General features: G+C 44.3%; 1 protein-coding gene across 1 annotated transcript in view; it reads left to right on the top strand.

Moving 5' to 3' along the window:
* The window catches only part of LAMB3 (laminin subunit beta 3), a 51,073-nt gene extending 31,920 nt beyond the window's left edge, over positions 1-19,153 (top strand). Inside the window, exons 12-23 of the mRNA XM_082228286.1 lie at positions 511-707; positions 1,643-1,754; positions 2,024-2,396; positions 3,875-4,035; positions 5,420-5,628; positions 8,875-9,078; positions 9,873-10,017; positions 13,456-13,663; positions 15,179-15,320; positions 16,214-16,390; positions 17,039-17,192; positions 18,813-19,153. Of these exons, the coding sequence (XP_082084412.1) occupies positions 511-707; positions 1,643-1,754; positions 2,024-2,396; positions 3,875-4,035; positions 5,420-5,628; positions 8,875-9,078; positions 9,873-10,017; positions 13,456-13,663; positions 15,179-15,320; positions 16,214-16,390; positions 17,039-17,192; positions 18,813-18,952 (2,222 nt within the window). The 3' untranslated portion in view covers positions 18,953-19,153. The remainder of the gene's footprint in view (positions 1-510; positions 708-1,642; positions 1,755-2,023; positions 2,397-3,874; positions 4,036-5,419; positions 5,629-8,874; positions 9,079-9,872; positions 10,018-13,455; positions 13,664-15,178; positions 15,321-16,213; positions 16,391-17,038; positions 17,193-18,812) is intronic.
* Positions 19,154-19,427: the final 274 nt, after the last annotated feature.

The raw sequence follows: 19,427 nt of genomic DNA, 5'->3' as shown, positions 1-19,427 counted from the left end.
CAGTTTCCTCCAACAGCACCAGGATCTGGTCTGCAGCCAGATGGGTGGGGATCACCGATACTTCCAGGGAGATCCTTTCCTTCTTCCAGATCAATGTGTTGCAGGAAGTCTATAGCAGGGCTGGGGACTGGAGGCGAATCTGCCCCCAACACCCCTCCCTATCTGGCCCTCTGGACGTTCCCCTTGCTTGGCTGGATGGAAGACAGAGAGGGGTATATAGAAAATAGCCTACTGTAGAAAGGTCACATTTGCATTCATTGGCCCACCTTCTTTTGTCCCTGGCTCCACCTGCGATTGGCATGACTTTCAAAACCTGGAGCCAGCACTGAAGATTTTAGAACAAGACTTTGCTACTGGCGGACTGAAGGGTTTCATCAGCTTTGATTTTATTTATTTATTTCTATATCACCCTGTACCCACAGCTTCACAGGAGACCTGATACCTCCTGCCCACACCCCAGGAGCATCCCCCAGTAGTTCCGACACAAATGCTGGCTCCTTTGTTTTCCAGATTGCGCCTGCAGCGTTTTAGGCAGCCGCCGCAACGTGCCATGCGACGACGAGACGGGCCGCTGTTCTTGCCTCCCCAATGTGGTGGGAGACAAGTGTGATGAATGCGCCACCAATCACTGGAAAATTGCAAGTGGGCAGGGCTGCCAGGCTTGCAACTGTGACCCTCAGCATTCACGCAGCCCTCAATGTAACCAGGTACTGCCCACGAAGCAGCAGTGCAGGAGCTTACAGCTCTAGAGGTGGGCGGGAAGAGGGAAATTCTGGGCCATTGCACTTTGTAGCACCACGATCAGGGCATTGTCTTCTTAGTCTTGCAGAGAGAGGGGGAAGCTGTTTTGCTCAGTAGCTAGGCTACCGTTGAGAGTACTTAGTACATTCGGTGGTATTGGGTGGTAATGCTTTCTGCAGATTTTACTAACTTAGGCTGTATATCTGGGCATGGGGGTTGCTGTTGCCTGTTTGAATTAGGGATGGAGGAAAAATTCATTTTAAAGCAAAGTGGCCTCATTTGCTGGTCCCTGATGGCTATGTGGATTAAAATGCAGCTGTCCATCAGATCACACATTTCTCTGGATTTTGCGAGGCAGTTTTTAAAAATGCACACGAAATTTATGTTTTATGGAAAAATGCACACAACAATGCATATTTGTAGGGGAGCATTAAAAAGCATACAGGACTGTGGCTGGTAACTGACTTTTACTCAGAGTAGATCCATTGAGATGAATAAGCCTAAGTTGGTCATGTCCACCAATTTCAATGGGCCTCCTCTGAGTAGGAATAGCATTCGTTGCAATCCCATGTATTTTAGGGGAAGGATGAGTACAACATGTGTACCATTTAAATGTAGTTTTTCTTTTGCATTAACCCCCCCAACACTGTAAAACTTAGAATGTAACAGACCTAAAACTGAACATAATGCTCAAATACATTTGAAACTAACCTGTAACGGAAATAGACTGATTTTTCCATTCCTACCATGAATGCTTTCTCATGAAAAACAAGCAGCTGAGGCCGAAGTTGGAGCTTTTCCTTGTAAATCCCTTCTGGAACTCAATTATTCTCCAGACCAACAGGCCTAACTCTACGTCAAAGAGATTTCCTCCCTGGCATCTTTCTCTCTTGTTTTGCAGTTTACAGGGCAGTGTCCATGCAGAGAAGGCTATGGGGGCCTGACATGCTCTGCTCCTGAAGTACGGGTTTGTCCGGACCAGTCTTATGGAGATGTCAGGACAGGATGTAGAGGTAAGGAATGCAGGTTGCACCCACCTATAAACCACTGGGTATTTAAATGGTTCTTGCCACCTTGCTGTTCCATCTAACTCAGGTCTGGAGGAGCCTGTGGCCCTCCCGATATGGTTGTAGTTCATCTCCCTCCTTCTCTAACAGCTGGCTGTTGGGGAGAAGAGTGAGCAGCCAGAGGGATGCACTGTGGAAATGTCAGCCTGTAACCAGCAAGTAAAGCCTGTGACTATTTTTGAGGGATCCAGACCCTTCTTGTTCTCTTTCAACAGCTTGCAACTGCAACTTCCAGGGCACAGAGGAAATGGGCTGTGACAAGCTGACAGGCAGATGTCTTTGCCGTCCCGGCTTTACTGGAGACCGCTGTGACCAGTGCCAGCGGGGCTACTGTGGCAACTACGACCACTGTGAGGCATGCAACCCTTGCTTTCAGGCCTATGATGATGAGTTCCATAGGTTTGGCTTGCGCCAGGCCACCTTGAAAAATTCCACCCAGCGGCTTCCGGTGGGGACAATGAGCTCCGGCTTCAGCACCCGCCTCTTAGAAGCAGAAGGAGAAGTGCAGCTCATCCAAGGGATCCTGGGAAACCCCCTCTTGACGGAGCAAGGGCTGGATCAGGTGGCCAACACCATTGCTACGATCAGGTGAACAGGAATTGCATTCTACTTACTGTCAGCAAGCAAGCATTGTCCAAAGCATGAAGATAACAATCTCTGATGCTTTGCTTTTAAGCAGTCTCTCTTCTACTTAATGGGTAGAGCATGAGATGCTTAATCTCAGGGTTGCAGGTTCAAGCCCCACCTTGCGCTAAAGATTCCTGCATTGCCGGGGACCTAGAGAGGGGCCCTAGTTCCTTGCCAATCCTTCCTTGGGTGCCTCCAGACTGCCACTGTTTTGTGAGAGGGATTCAAGTGCATATTGTAAATGGAGGTTTGTGAAGTTGGATTAAAGTGCTCTGTTGCTCTAGCGAGACAAATCCAACTCGAAAAAGAGTGGCTAGGAAAATGACAAGGAAATGTACTTAAAAATGTGGGTAAGACATATGAATGCCAGGCAACCAATCAGGATGAAGGCTCATTGTTACATTAAAAGGTAAAGGTAAAGGTACCCCTGCCCGTACGGGCCAGTCGTGACAGACTCTAGGGTTGTGCGGCCATCTCACTTAAGAGGCCGAGGGCCAGCGCTGTCCGGAGACACTTCCAGGTCACGTGGCCAGCGTGACAAAGCTGCATCTGGCGAGCCAGCGCAGCACACGGAAACGCCGTTTACCTTCCTGCCAGCAAGCGGTCCCTATTTATCTACTTGCACCCGAGGGTGCTTTCGAACTGCTAGGTTGGCAGGTGCTGGGACCGAGCAACGGGAGCGCACCCCGCTGCGGGGATTCGAACCGCTGACCTTTCGATCGGCAAGCCCTAGGTGCTGAGGCTTTTACCCACAGCGCCACCCGCGTCCCGCATTGTTACATTACTGCCCTGCAAACAAGATAGGAATGAATACTCAAGAAAGACCTCACATAGTCTAACCTCCGTGTAAACTTTGTGCAAACAAAGTGGAATGAATGTTCAATAAGCAGATCGTCTGCAGGAGCCCCTTGATTCACTGGCAGTCTATGAAGAAGTCAGTCTCTCATAGGGGCACAGAATACTAATGACATGCTTTCATTTGTTTCACAGTATAAAATCTGTGAAACACTGTGCACATTCAAGGTGGTATCCGGCTGCCCATTCAGTGATTATATGTTTGAATCAATTGTTTTAATTACTTCATCCACTTCAGTCCTTGTCTGTTAATTATTATAAACTGCCCTGTGATCCTCAGATGGAGGGTTGTATAGAAAATTAGCAAACAAATAATAGTATTAAATTAAAATTCTGTTCTGTCCCTTCCGTTACATTTGTTGTCCTACATTTGATACCAGTGGGTACTCGGCTGCTGATATATGAGTCAGAATCTTCAAGCTTTATTTCAAAGAAGTGCCACTGATTTCATGGGCGTATGTTGGCATGAAGGTTTTAAGGGCAGTAATCACTGGATGAAAGAAAGAGAATAATTACAAGATGTAGGCGGAACCAAAACCAACTATCCTGTTTTGTTTTGTTTTGTTTTGTTTTGTTAATTCCAGGCAGACCATTGAAGGTTTAAGACATGAAATACCTTTCAGGGATGAAGCATCCTCTTTATCCATAGAGATGGATAATCTTGATAGAAGCCTGATTCTGATCATCACTGAGTACCAAAACAAGAAGGCTCAGTTTGAAGCCAGCCGAAGCACAGATGTCTCAGGTATAATACCTGTGTTTCAACCACTACATTCATCAGTTCATACATAAGCGGCTGTATCTCCTACTGTAAATACGGACAATTATCTGATTAATGGGTGGCTTTGCCATATTGTGGATTTTGTGTCCTGCCTGAAAGAAATTGAAGAGGGATCTTCAACTTAAGTCAGGCTTTCACAATCTTTCCCACTTCTCATTTTTCCTCTTCCAACCCCCTCCCCTTTGCCTGTAAGAGTGGATCCAAGCACAGAAGCTTATATCAGAGACAACGTTGCACTCTCACAAAAGCACATTTCCTAGTGACCCTCAGAGGAAGCTTTGGTCATTTGCACACAGCACTTTTGTTTTCAGCTGCTTAAAAATGGCAACCTACTGTGGATGGAATATTTTTCTTCTTCTTCCCCCCTGTGTTAAAGGTGTTATGAAACTGGCCCCACAGCTCAGGGTGTGTAGCCTCATCCCGCTAGCATATCTAGAAAAACAGATTTTGCAGTGCTTCAAAGTAACTTAACAACTCTACATCAAAAAGAATGACTTTCAGTTTGTGAATTGACCCTGGGCTCCAGTCTCCGGCAGATCTGCAAGGCGTTTCTAATTATTCTTCTCACTCACATCACACAGTCTATAGTTCTTACCAGCAAAGTGCTGCTCTGAGGCTTTCCAGGCACACCCCAGTGGTATTAGTAGGCCATTTCAAGAAATGTATGTTTTAAGTTGTTTCTCTTCCTGCTTGGTGCTCTAATTAGAAGTGCGCAGAACATCCTCCCCTCCAGGGAATTATCGCCAGTCTGATTGAAACTTTTTTTTGCTTCCCTTGAAAATCACTGGATGTTTCCCTTGATTAGGAAGCTCCAAATTAGCGTCCGGATTTTGCTGTAGGTGAAGTGTGATGGCAACTCTGGATGTAATATATTTACTCTGGAAGGCTAAAGAGGACTTTCCAGCACTTTCTCAAACCTACATGTTCACTTACTGCAGTAGCTTCATTTTTGCCTCCTTTTCTGAACCTTTTCTGAACCCTGATGGAAGGAAGGAGGTGTGACAGACCACATCCCTCAGCTTGCTAAGTTCTGATGTGAATCTTGGAGCTGCAGGTGGCAGAGGCACATCTCTACTATAACATGTACAGTACAGCTTAGCTTTGTATAGTACATTTTCAAAAAACAAAACAAAACACTAATGCAAGAGAAAAACAGTCATTAAGCAGTTTCATGTGAATGGCGATTGGCAAGTGCTTTTCAGCTGGCGTCCTTGTGATTCACTGCTCTGGCAGATCCTCCTTCCTCCTTTTTTCAAGGTAGAACTCCATACCAGGAGGCCTTGGAAAGGAAAGCTGCATTGTGAGTCACTAAGCCATCTAAACATCATTTTTTCCTTTGTTTCCCTAGGAGCATTCAAGACACTCAGCTCTGCGCATCAGACATCTTCCAATGCCAGCTTGCGCATAGCTGGCTCTTCCAGGCTGCTGGCCCAGTCTGTGGAAAACAGGCAGAGTGCTGAGGAGCTAGAGAGTGATCTTGCAAGCCATGGGTCGGGACTGGAGGCTCTGCAGGCTGAAATGGCCTTCTCTCCAAACTTGACTCCTGCCATTAATAAGGTGAAGCCAGCAGTTAACCTCTGCCAAAGGTGCCGCTGCATAGCATCATTACTCAATTTGCCTCATAAATTGTTACCCAGTGAACACTGCTTCCTATTGTTCTGACTGCAGCCCAATAATGGCTGCAGACTAATGAGGCGGAAGGTTGTTTGGGGCCAAAGTCTGTTATTGTTATTGGGTTTTTTTATTCCTCTTTTCTGCAGTTCTGCTATTGCCATGGAGACTGATGGAGTCTCCAGTTTAAATGAAAAATCACCCATCTAATCTTGCTGCATTTCAGCGCAAGTGCTCTCAAATGAAATCTATGGGTGTGGAGGAGTTGGGGATATCAGGAATCTCAACTGCCTCTGGATCTCTTTCTCTCCTGTGAACCCTACAGTTGTTCGTAGTTGGTGTGGGGAGAGGATGTCTGCTTTCCTCCTGGAGTAAGGGTGAAGGACCTCCAACCCAAATACCCAAGGCAGCACCCATTGACTCTCTGTCCCTTGAGACACTTTCCAGGCCATGTTCCTTCACCAGCCAAGAACTGCGCCCCTTGAGTGCTTCGGCCTGGCCTGCCTTTTGCTTGCCAGGATGGAGGAATATGTAGATATAGTGTGTGTGTGTAGAAATCTCTGGATTTTGTAGACTTCCGGGGTTGACGCGATCTGGGAATGGCGGATTCCCTCCGAGCTCCGGAGGGAATCGGCTCAGCAGGGGACGGGTCTTTGCCGTGCCGGCGACACGGGGACCCTTAAAACCGCAGGCGCGGAATGCCTGCGGACTGAAGACTCGGCGGGTGCCTTAAGCGCCCCCCCTGATTCGCGAAGAGCCTTTTTAAAGGCTGCGGAGGGGATACGGGGGGTGGCGCGGCACTGAGAGTCCATCGCTACCTCTGCTGAGCGAAGCCGCGAGCCATGACCGGAGAGCGCTGACTTCCTTCCTTGAAATTCGGCTGAAAAAACAACCCGTGAGTAATTTGGACTTGGCTTTTAAGAAATTTATCCACTGAATTTGAGACGATCGGGGGATGTGCTAAAAGGAAGTCCGCACCCCCTACCTTGCAGACGATCTAGAGCAACGAAAAAAGAACTAAGCTGGAGTGCCTACCCTGTAAAGGGTGAGTTTTAAAAAAGACAGTAACTTCCAAGATTTGGAAATTTTGAGCAGGAGAGAGGAGTGTTGGATGTTTTATGTTCTGTTGTAAACAACCCCCCCTCCCGGGCCCGGGAGCGTCCTGCTTTGGAGCTGGTTTAAGAAGTGCAGAGTTTGACAGCTGTCAAAGCTGGCAAACGGACTGTTAATAGTGGAAAATTGCTACCTAAGTTACCTCTGGATTAAAAAGAGTTACAATTGATCTAAAATTGTTGGAAATAAAGAAACAATAACAAGACAGAGGACTGTTGGGGAAAAGAATACTAAGTAACCAGATTCCCTCTAGAGGGAATTCTGTGGAATTACAATGGCTGTGGATGGAAAGATACTGGGAGAAATCGAAAGGATGTTTTATTTGGTTGGAATCTTACAAGAGCAGACTACGGCTATGAGTAAACAATTGATGACCTTGACTTCTGAAACAAGTAGTCCTGCTGAATGTAAAGAGGACCTCAATGAGAAAGAATCCACAGCTGAACCAGAAATGATAATAAAAGCAGAGGAGAAGACAAAACAAGAAAGAGAAGAAGTGATGTGGGAAAATACTGAGCAGAAGCTGACGCCTGTGGAATACAAACAAGGAGATTATTGGAGTAAATCTACTATAAATCCACGAAAGATGCAGAAGACGAAAGTGGAGGCCCTGGGAATCTATGAAATTAAGGAATTTAAAATAAAGAAATATAATTGGGGCCTCCACATAGACTCTGACTTTGATTACCTTCAAGATTCATGCCTTGTGGAAACTCTTCAGCAGCTGTTTGCAAATATGGGAAGAGACTTTGGATTGAAGGTGAAAGAACTCTTTCGAGATGTGACGACTGGCATAAAGGGTTACCAACAAGACCGGCGGAGAGGGACTGAAAGAGACTGGAGGGCCTCGGACGTGAGGAACCCGGGCTAAGAACTGTTATTTTGGACATGCTTTGGGAAGGGACGCAAACCGGGGATGGGAGGGAGGGAAAAATTAAGTTCTAACAACACTCATGATTATGGGATTTGGTTAAAAAGATCATTATTCAAGACAAAATGGGAAATCGATGGAAGGGAATTGAGGTCCAACTTAGAAAAAATTAATTTTGTTTGCTTTTATAAAAGGACTAATATTAGGACAGGGAAATGCCAATTTGCTGACATAAATTTGGAAATGGGGATGCAAGAGAGGGGGTAGGGGGAAGTCAATGACCAGGGTTAGGAAATAATATCTTCGGGAAAGTATATATGTTTGTTGTTGTTTTCTTTTTTTTTCTTTGTTTATGTGTTTATTTGTTTTTTGTGTTTTTGTTTTTGTCTATATAAAATGTGAAAACCCAATAAAAATTTTATAAAAAAAAAAAATAGAAATCTCTGGATTTTGTGTGACTGGAATGTAGTAAGAAAAGGTAGGGCTTACAACAGTTGCCCTGTCCATTTGTGGCTCCGTGGGGCTGCAAATGGTTTCTTTTAGCTTGCTGCTGTGGCAGTGCTTTTAATCCCTTTCTGGGAAATTTTACTTAATATTTATGAGAATCCAAAGCATTATTTGTGTATGAAGTATTAAAGCAGAACAGCAATGTTCAGCTCTCTCTTTGGGGCTGCCCTTGAGGTTGACCTGGAAACTGCAGCTAGTGTAAGATGTGGAGGCTGCTCTGGTCACCTTTTGCTATCATGTTACCCCGCTGCTGGAAGAATTGCACTGGCTGTCAATTAGCTGCAGGAAATTGGATGGAATGGACTTAAGAATGAGCAGGTGCAAAACGTACACAGACTGGAAAAAAGTGACCCGCCCTCCTCCCTTCATGTATCATTGTGACTCCTTTTCCCCTTCCCCATCCCACCCCCACTGACTCCCAAGCAGTCCTTTGAGCTATCTGTGTGCCCCTCCCAGTGGGAAATGTCTTCTGGGTCATCTCCAACCAGCAGTGAGCTCTCTACATGTCAAGGGCCTTGGCCATCCCATAGAATCTTCTTCTTTGATTGCCTTTTATGTTGTCTCCATTTGGGCATCTAAAGCTGGGTGCTGTGCATCAGTGGATGTGCTGTACCATAAGTGCATGAAGATAGTAACTCCCTGAATCATTTTTGGGTTTTGTATTATTGAAACTTAACTGATTGTGTGGCTTCTATGTTTAGATTTGCAGTGGCATCAGGTCAGAGATTTGCAGCCCTGGAGAATGTCCTGGAGAAGTATGTCCACAGCAAAACACAACTGGATGTGGCCCTGGTCGGAGCTGTACTGGAGTGTTCTCACTTTCTGGAAGTTCCATCCAAACTGCCACGAAAACCTCTCAAGATATCCACAACTTAAATATCCGACTTCAGGAGACTACACAGATGGTGTGTGTGTGTGTGTTTGTAGAAAGGAAAAGGAGAGCTCCTACCTTTGCTTTCTTGGGAGACAAAGAGTGAAAGCTCTTTTGCAATTGCCAAGGAAAATGCATGACTTGTGCTGTGTGGCTTTTTGTGAACATGTGAACATGTTTGTCACGACACCCAACATCAAACAGCATTCCTTCAATTTTAAACTCTGCCCAGGTAACTTTTCAGTTTGGGAGATCCACCTGGCGAATATTGCTTTGTGAGGGTGCCCTGTCTGACAGGTACACTGCACAGGGCAGGGTGTCTTCCAGAAGTTGTTGGACTCAGGCTTTCATCAGCCCTAGCCAGCCTCGTTAACATTCAGGGATAATTGGAGTTGTCATTGAGAAGCACCTAGAAGGCACCAGGTTGGCCGTCTCTGCACCAGCACAACAGCTGAAAGTGAAACATCCAAGAAGCATCTTGCGTGTGTCCTCTTCCTGAACAAAAATATGGCGTGTGGAGCAAATGAGAACCTGCTTGTGAATGTGCATAATGCATGTTGTTGTGATGCCATAGTGGGATTGTGCAGAAACAAATATCTGTGTTCTGAGTGCCTGTTGGTTGTTGCAGAGAAGGCAATGGCACCATTCATTTTCTTCCTCAATGTCTACATTTTTCACTATAAAAACACATATTTTTTTTTGTTTCTGAAATACTAGGAAGCACCGGGTAATTAAGAAACAGGCAGATTGAAAGTATGGATGAATGACACTCTGGAACCAGTTTAGGATCTTAGAAACTGACTCTGCCTTGCATGTTGTTTGACATAGATCAGAGCTGCAGAAATAGCTGTTGGCCAAATTCAGACTAATGCCCAGAGCCTGGGAGACCAAATGACTTCAACTAGGGCCCAGATAGAGGGAGACATCCATCGCACCCAGCAGTTCATCTACCAGGTTCGCAACTTCCTGTCAGGTATGTCTATGCATGAAACTTCTGTCTTTGATTACTTGCCATTACATTATCTTTAAAATGGTCAGCTTTCTCATAAAACACACCTACATGAAGCAAATGATCAAGTGCTATTCATTGGACCAATTCATTTATTAAAAAGTTTCATGCTTACAGGAATATGAATAGTTCTAAAATGTATGCTAAGGCCAGATAGATAGCAGCTAGCTGTTGCTGGGAAAAGGAAAAAACATTAGATAGCAGGCAAGACTTCCTCCAAGCCCTTCAGAGACAAATACAGCAGATGAAAAGCATACAGCAAATTTGCCGCTATTCGAGGATGGCTGTTACAAAACCATTCTTCCTGCTTGTATTTTCCTTGCTCAATATCTTTTGTCGATTGTCTGTGTCTCCTGCCCGCTGGTACGGAAATAGAATCCATTGTGCATCATAGTGGTTACGCACAAAAGCTTTATCCAAATGGTTATGAGCTGGACTACTTCCCAAGTTATGCTTAAAACATGTGGGAGTTTACTTTTGAGTAAAGGGCATGTGGTAGAAAAGTTGTACTGGCAGTGCAGGAGTGCATTTAAGAGAAAGGATATGCCAGCCCAGGATCTAGTTGCAAAAGTTTGGTCAATGGGGGCCTTACCTTCAAAGATATCGGTGGCATTCTGACATTACAGTTTCACACAACTTCGGGCAAAGCAGGAGGGTTTGACTTGATGCGCTTTGAGGTTCCTACCAATTCTAGGATGCAAATGCTGACAGTAATTCAGTGAGGTAACTGTAGACAAAGAAGGGAGCCATGCATATTTTCCTAGGGAATCTGTTCCAGGGATCTGGGACCATCACAGAGAAGAGTCTATCCCTGGCTCTTCCTTCCCACCCACCCCTGTTCCCCAACAACACATAGGTGCTACTAACCAATCCCATGATAAGGAAGCTGATTTGGTACCATGGCTGATTTTTTTGTTTGGAGGTGAACATTTTCACATTTGAGCTCCTGGGTGTATGAGAGTATCTGGAATTTGTGACCTGCTAATTTGTATTGTTTTGCTAGAAGTTCCTCTCCTGTCATCTCTAATTGACTTAGTGGTTCTTCAGTTGCCCACCCCTGAAAAAAATAAATTCAGACATGGGTATCTGCCCAGCATCTTCTTCAGGGGAGACCAATGTGTAAAGAAGAAGAAGAAGAAATTAACCACTAGTCCTACTCAGACTAGGCTCACTGAAGTTAATAGGCATGACTAACTTGAGTTCATTAATTTAATTGGGTCTAATCTGATTAGGCCTTAGTTGAATTCCTCAGGCTACAAACCTATGCCAGCTAACTTCAATAGGACTTATTCCTGAGTGGATACATATGGGATTTCACTGTTAGGCTTTATCCCTTGGGACTCTTACTTTAGAGTAAGCTCTGCTGAATACAGTGGACTATATTTCTGAGTATTTAATCATCCAATCATCTTCTTGGGTGATTTCTTCCTTATGCATTTTAACACATTTGTTTTTAAATTGCAGGCATTATTTAGCGTGAAAATGTGCTCCTCAATCCTTTTTTTTTAAAGTCATGCATTATCATTAGTTAATATTATTTTGTTAGAAGCCTATATATAACAACTTGCCTATTTGAATAGCGCTCTCTCTAAATCCCCATCTCTTGCTTGAGACTTCTCCCTGAGCAGTGCATACTGACAAGCATGATGGCTGTGATTTGACAAGTATCTAGGGGAAAATACCGAGAGGGTGGGATACTTTGGTTGTGAGAATAAATCATGAAATGTTGAGACATCTCAGATGTGGCAGATGCAGAGAGTGATGGACCAGTTAACTCCTGCTGCTTTGAAAAATGTCTACATGTAGAGAGAATAAGAAGTGCTGCTGACAGCTAGGGTGGCCAGATTCAAAAGGGGAATGTCTACACAACTGGAATGTTAACTAAGAGCTCCTCCAGACAACCTGTTTATTTAGAATTCACCTGGATTTTCTTGCACAAAGCTTATGCAGAGGTTAGACTCTATGCAGTCTTTACTGAGCATTTGTTCTGATTTGCGTGTGAGATGGTTATACAACATTGAGAATTTGTCCTGTGTTTATCCTGATTTGCTTGTGGGGTGTTTTTATATCCTCCTGTTAATCGTTCATTCATCCCACCCTTTTCATTACATTTCCTTCACTTTCCAAACTGCAAAGAGGCTGATTCTTTTATAAAGTCGATTTGTTGCACTAGGGTGACAGAGTGTGTTAATCCAATTGGATTGTGTGAACTTAAATGTACAGTATGCATTTGAAACCCTCCCGCAAAATGGTGACAATTTGATGTCCATGCCTAGTTTCCCCCTTAACTGTTAGCTTCTGACGCTTCCTGAATTTCTTTTTAGCACCCTTATGTTCTCTCTTCAATCTGCTTGCTTGTTTTTTTGAACATTTCTGGCTTTGCTAATATAAGGAACCAGTGGGAACCTACAACACATTTTCCCCCTAGTGTATCACCCACATCCTAACAGGAATGCTCCTTGTCAGTGCTTTGTACAGTCTAGAACAGGAACCTTTTGAGTGTTGGTTGGAGGTGGCAAAGGACCTACTTTTTCTTTCCACCCTCCTCTCACTGTGTTATACAGTTGCAAAGGAGTCAGGATTGATAAAGAGCTTGGAGGAGTATAAAATAGGATGGAGAGGGTCATTTCCTAATGCTGAGCTCAAGGATACTATAAACAGTTTGACACACCCACACAGGCCAATTCTCATTCTCTCCCTCCATTTCCCAGCCCATCAACATCCCATGGCTTAACTGGCCTCAGTTATGCCTTTAATTCCTAGACTCACACAAGCCCTGTTCAGGAGAAAAAACCTTTGTGTGGTTCTAATAATCACAGGAGAATGGAGCCATGCTCATTAGCCATGCTCCTTGCATTGTGTCCCCACTGCTCTCCAGGTGTCACAACTAGAAGGTCTGAATCTCAGAGTCTGCTTTATGCCTTGGGGCTCCTTGTATGATTTCAAACCCTGATCACACAGAGCTTTAGCCTGTGTCACATGTTGTGGAGGTGACATGTTGTGGAGGCTCCCTTCTCCAGACCCCTTCCTCTTCATATGATGGAGGCACAACACCTGAATAGGGCTGTGGCCTGCCTGAATTCAGTTTCTTCAGATTGTTTTCTGAAATCCTGGGCGAATCCTGGATTTTACCATAGCCATGATTGGACAACAGTGTTTCCTTCCATCTCCAAGGAAAAAATAACAGTAAGGACAAGAGTTTCGAGTGAACATAGGTGAAGATGAGATGTGTGTGTCTTTGCACCAATATTTGTCCTGTAATTTTATTTGGAAGAGCAGCAGATCTGGCTTTCCCTAGCGACCCAGTGTTTGATTTGCTTCAAGGAAGCTTCTGGTTTGTTGAATAAGATATATACTCTCACTTGGCCTCGACTTGACTTTTTCCCACTCTTATCTTTGCAGATCCAGATACTGATGCTGCTACCATCCAGCAGGTCAGCGATTACGTCCTCTCCCTTCGCCTTCCCGCTGACACTGCCACAGTCCTCAGGAAAATGAATGAGATTCAGAGCCTGGCAGCTAAGCTGCAGTGCCCTGAGACATTCATTTCCCAAACGGCTGGGGATGTTGCTAAGGCCAGACAGCTTCAGCAGCAGGCAGAAGAAGCCAGGTAAAGAGGCCTTTAGTACTGTTGGATCATGTAAGGAGAGTGATGGAACCTGTTTGTAGATATTATTCAGAAGAAAGGTCCTGCCCTATAGCTAGTACAAGATTCTTTGCCTTCTTGAGGCTTCCCGGGGACGTGTGTGCAAAACCTCAAGTTTTTAAACCAATGCAAATAAGACACTATATATGTGATGTGGTTTCATTTAGCACCCACTGAGATCTGCTGGTAGAAGCATGCCAGCCACATCATTGAAGCATCACCCCACTCTATTGGTTGAATACAGGAACATTGCTCTCCTTTCTGGACAGACATTAACCTTGCATCCAATCCACCTACACTAGTGGCCAAAATTGTGGAAACCTGTTGGAAAAAGTGTATTTCCGAGGTTTGGTGGCTCTCATAACACCACTTTCTTTTAGAGTAATACCATAAAATTATATATCGATGGAAAGATAATTTAATGAAGAATGTAATGCAACAAAGTTTGTTCAATTTTCTGTATTCTATCAGAGGTTATATAGCCAAATAACCAAAAAAAAAAAAAAAAAAAGGTGGTGTTATGAGCCACCAGACCTCGAAATTACACTTTCCCCAAAAGGTTTCCACAATTTTGGCAACTAGTGTACTTGGGTTTAGTGCTTGCTGTAGCAGCATGGGGAGGTAGCTCCGAGTTCGTATTCTTCACTTAATTGTTGCTGTTGTTACTATGTGCACAATTTTTGTATTTGCACTGAATTATTTGTATAGGATTCCCCCCCTAAACTTTTCAATTACTTGGGTGGGGTCAGAGGCAGCTGAGTGAGGCACAGTGACTTGCTTCAGTGAAACTTATCCCCAGCCAGATCCAGTGAGTTAAAGATGGTCAGTCCCCACTTCCTCTTCCTTTTTGATGTCTCTTGGCAGCAGGGAGGCTATGCTGAGAGTATCCCTGCAAGTGTGGAAGGTTAGCATCTTGCAGAAACCTGTCCTTGGAATGGAGATGGGAGCCAAGGATTTCCTGGATGACAGATCATATATTGTAGCTGCTGTACATTACGTTATTAGCTCTCACCACGCTAGCATAAAGTGATGGGATCTTTTACGCAGGCAACATTTTTCACTAGCACTCACTTCAGTAACCACCTAAGATTCTGAATTAAAGTTTGCTGGCTTATCTTGCTTGAACGCAGCTCAAGGTTTTGTCCCTGCTGCATGCATACACACACACACACACACACACACACACACACACTACATCCAAAGCACCTCCAAGCATCATGGGAACTGTAGTTTACCTCTCACAGAGCCACACTTCCCAGCACTCTAAACAAACTACAGTTCCCAGGATCCTTTGAGAGTAAAATGTGCTTTAGATGTATGGTGTGGATGCAACCTTTATTTATAGATGCTTGTTGTAGTCCATCCTCTCTGTCACTTCCCACTTCTTACTGGCCCAGTCTGTCTGTTTTTCATGTAGCAATATGTGATGGGAATTCAGAGGGGTTCTTTTTAATAAATATATATTTAACGTTTTCCTAGGAATCGGGCCAATGCTATTGGGGCCAATGTGGAAGATGTGGTGGAGAATTTGAAGCAAGCAAACACAGCACTTCAGGAGGCCGAGGACACCATCAGTGGCTCTGGCTATTCCCTCCGGCTCATCCAAGACCGCCTTAATGAGGTGAGTGATACTTGAGTGTCTGGCTCTGAAGCCCCCAAATGAATGGCTTACTCTAAAGCAAGCCGGCAGGACTTGTGATCCTCCAGGGCCAAATACATCTTTATTGTTCTGTCGATGACTCATATTAAAAAAAGAAGAAGTTCTGTGAAGGTGGAACACGTACACACTCCCCGACAGAAACAATAAAGCACATTACCTATTTAAAGGCATAACATTATAAAGATTGATTTCAGGCTCAGAGCATCATAACTTCCCTTCCCTTGCACAGTCCAGGTAATGTCAACTATTCTAACCCTAAACAGTTAACATAAAAATCTTCAGTCCCATTTCAAGTCTGGATAAGCTAAGTGTCTTCATTATTTCCTGCGACATGGATTGCCAACTGGGAGGACATGGGCAGTTGTTGGCCGTCTTGCATTTTTTCGTGCAAGAGAATATATTTTTGTACACACATATTTTCCCCGGTTCTGGGGAATGCTCTGTTTTTATTAGACAACAACAGCATCGTGTGTGTGTGTGTGTGTGTGTGTGTGTGTGTGTGTGTGTGTACGTAATCAATATTGTGCAATTTCCACCATTGAGATTAGCAGGGCATGGGTGACTTCCTATGGCAAGCAGGAGGTTCTTGGGGGAGCAGGAGGCAGTAATCAGGAATGACTGGACGCCCTTCAGTTTTGTGTTCTGCCAGCCATTTTGTATTCTGCCACGTCCTAACAACCACCATTTTAGAACTAGCACCCATAGCAGTCTGAATATTTGAAGTGTGCCTGCTGGTCCAAAAAAAGTTGGTGATTTCCATAGATTCTTGAGTAGAACACAGTTTTTGCAATGAATATATTTTTTCAGGGACAAGAATTTTCATTGCTAAATGTTTCCTCTTTTGGGATGCTCAGATCCAGGCTGTCCTTAATCCAGCTGAGAAGCGTGTGCAGGACATCACTGGTCAGCTGGATGGTTTCACTGGGAGACTTGCCCAGCTACAGCTTAATGCAAAGCAGAACCTGTTTTTGGCTGCTGATGCTCAGCAAAAAGCAGGAGAAGCCAGTGAGCAAGCAAGGAGCACCCAGCAGGTATGGGAAATGGCAGCTTCCATACACTACAATGTTTCTTCCCCCCTTCATTTTAAAGCTGACACATTGTGATTCAAGGAAAACATATCACTGTGTTTCCTGTAGTTGTTTGCATGCTCCGGGGTGCAATATTAGTCAAGCAGCCCTGGCCAATACCTTTTGGGAGCTGCTTTGAATTCTGCTCCCAGTTTGGTGGTTATTCATGACGATGGCATGGTGCCTCACTATAATATAGTGTATCATACATACCTTCTCTCTTTTGCTTGTCTAGCTTTCCATGTTTGGTTCAATTATAGCCCTAAACAACAGACCACTGAGGAACTGATGGAATTCATAGAATTGGGTTGTTTAAAGAGCATTTTACATATCACATGCAGTTGTCAGCCTCAGCTCATCTTTTTTCATAATCCTTTGATCTAGTTATACAGGGGTATATTCAATGCACTTGTTCTACTAGTGCAAGGATTTGTGCTTGAGGAATGGAATTTCCCCCTTCCTCCTCTTTGCACCCTCTGCACCTTCCACAGATCTGCTCCAGAACATTGGGGAATATTGTAGTGGAGGTTGGGATATTGGAAATTCTATGGCATCCACATGATGGAGCCGTCAGATGTGTGACTTTAGCCTGTTCCCTCAATTTCTTCACAGAGATTTGAACAGGTGAGACAAAAATATGCAGAACTTAAGAGGAGGATGGGACAAGGATCAAACCTGGGAGAGCAAGGGGCTCGGATCCAGAATGCCCACAAGGAGGCCAGCACATTGTTCACAGAAGCCTTGAGTATGATGGCAAAAATGGGAGGTAAGGAGAGCATGACTTATAGCTGACCTCACAGTAATTTTCTCTGCCTTGCCTCACCACACAGGATTACGGATTTGTAAAGAACTAAAGGTTCTCTTTGGATTAATTTTATCTCTAGAATAAGTAGAATCCTACTAAAGTCAAAAGCAGTATTGAAGGTGTTTCATTTTGGGTACAAATCTGGAATGGGGAACCTTTGGCCCTTTGGATGTTTATGACATCCAACTTGCATTAGTCCTAGCTGGTGTGGCCAGTAATCGGGGTGATGGGAGTCTGCTGAAGACTATAAGGCCTTGTGAGCATGTTCTCCAAAATGGAAGCTGTGTGCATTTCTGGAGTAGCAAAATCTCTGCCAGTCCAGTTTCAGGGTTTTGTGGAAAGGTGAATAGACTGCAATAACCCCCATGTATCTCCGCTCTTTCTTTTGATGCTATGTCCCCTGAAGGGTGGGGTGGGGGTGTCATGTAAACACAGTGTCCTATAGAGCCACTCACAGGCTCGCATCTTAACAACTGGTTGCCAAGCCAAGTGCCAGATTTTTTCGATGCTTCATTTGAACACTTCAGTTTGAAGCTTTCAAACCTAATGACTTTGCTCGACACGCTTTGGGAAGCAGCCAGTGCGTAGACTAAATGCCTTGGCCCCTGTAGCAGGTGGAGCATGAGTAACTGGCTGGCTCAGAGCCAGGGATGTTGCTGGAAAGGGGAGTCGGTGTTGCTTCCATTGATAAAGCTGTGCCTCTAATGAATGGCTTTCATTGAAGGTGCCTCTCTGTGCCAGAGACTTGGCAGCTGGCTGCTGCCAGGCAGTTACTCCTGCTCAGAGTTTGCTAAATGCAGCAAGGAGTGTTGATATTACTAAATAGAGCAGCAGGCAATTTCCTATGCAGAACACGAAGAGCATATTTTACCAGTGTCTGCTGACGTCAATGCCAAAACTTGTTTGCCCCTAATCGGAAGGAACTGATTCAGGATGCTATGTGATAGAGCAGCAATTTTTTTAAAAAAATTGTGGTTCAGATCCTGCCACTGTTTTAGGCAGGCTCAGTGGGGGGTGTTAAGGATAGGCAGAAAATGTGGTCTGCAAGGCTCAAGGGTGTAGGCTCAAGCAAAAGTCAGCTGCTGAATTTGTCTACTAAAATAGATGTACTACTATCCAGAACTTGCAGGAATGCTTGCATCAAACTGTGGCAGCACTTAATTGATTTGTTGTGCTCAAGGTCCTTTTCCCATCCTTGGAACCTGTCTTCTGCTTTCTGCATGCATATGCCTTTCCTCCTCTTGGGACTGAAGCTTGTCCTTTGCATTAGGAAGTTTAAAAGTAATGCTGAATTTGTGCACAAAGAGCTGTGCATGCTTGGTAATGCAAGGGGGAGGGTAGGATGCAAGGAATCAGCCAGTGATCTCCAGAGATAAAGTGTGCCCTTGAGAGATTAACACACACTCTGCAACAGGGGGCATATTATATAACAGCTTAGTTTCACTCTGATCAGATGAATGAGAAACCCATGGCTGCTGCTGAGCAACAGCCTACACACACATATATAATGTTAAAGAACTGGAGATGAAACAAAAACATTTCTTTTCTGTGCATGTACCTGATTTCTTTTTCAACCCACAGCTATAGAAACAGAGCTTCAGGATAGCAACAGTGCATTTCTCCTTGAATCAGCCAAGCTGGCAGGCCTGGAAAAAAAGGTGGAAGCCATTCGCGATCATATCAGTCGTCGAGTTGAATATTACGCCACATGCACGGACTAGCACAACCCTTCCTGTCTCCTTTCAGATGCCTTTCCCCCTCTTTACAAATAAAACAACTTTATCAGGAGGAGAAGCTAGCTGTGAACCAAAAGAGCCCTAGCTTTTAAAAAAGTCAATGGGTTAATTTATTTGCCTTTCAAGGTCTTTTTTATACTTTACAATTACTGTTTTGAATTAAAACTTGCAGATGGTTCCTTTTTATGTAGAATGTGTACTTAATTTGCAACTTTTGCACTACAGAAACAAGGGGGACTGAAGCTGGATTTGGATTAGGGAAGAAACACAGTCATGAATAGTGATTGTGAGCAGCAATAATAATGACACTACTGTATCTTGGACTTTATATTACAAGGACATCTTGTCTTATTAGCCACCACCTGCTTTATTGACAGCATAACACTCTGCAGACAGCAGGAAGAAAATCTGCCCTTGGAGTTCAGAATGAGTTCCTCCAGAATGAATTAACAGACCGCTT

This window comes from Podarcis vaucheri (assembly GCF_965113315.1).
Source record: "Podarcis vaucheri genome assembly, chromosome: 6".
NCBI classification, from domain to species: Eukaryota; Metazoa; Chordata; class Lepidosauria; order Squamata; family Lacertidae; genus Podarcis; species Podarcis vaucheri.
This window is presented reverse-complemented; position numbering and strand designations above follow the sequence as displayed.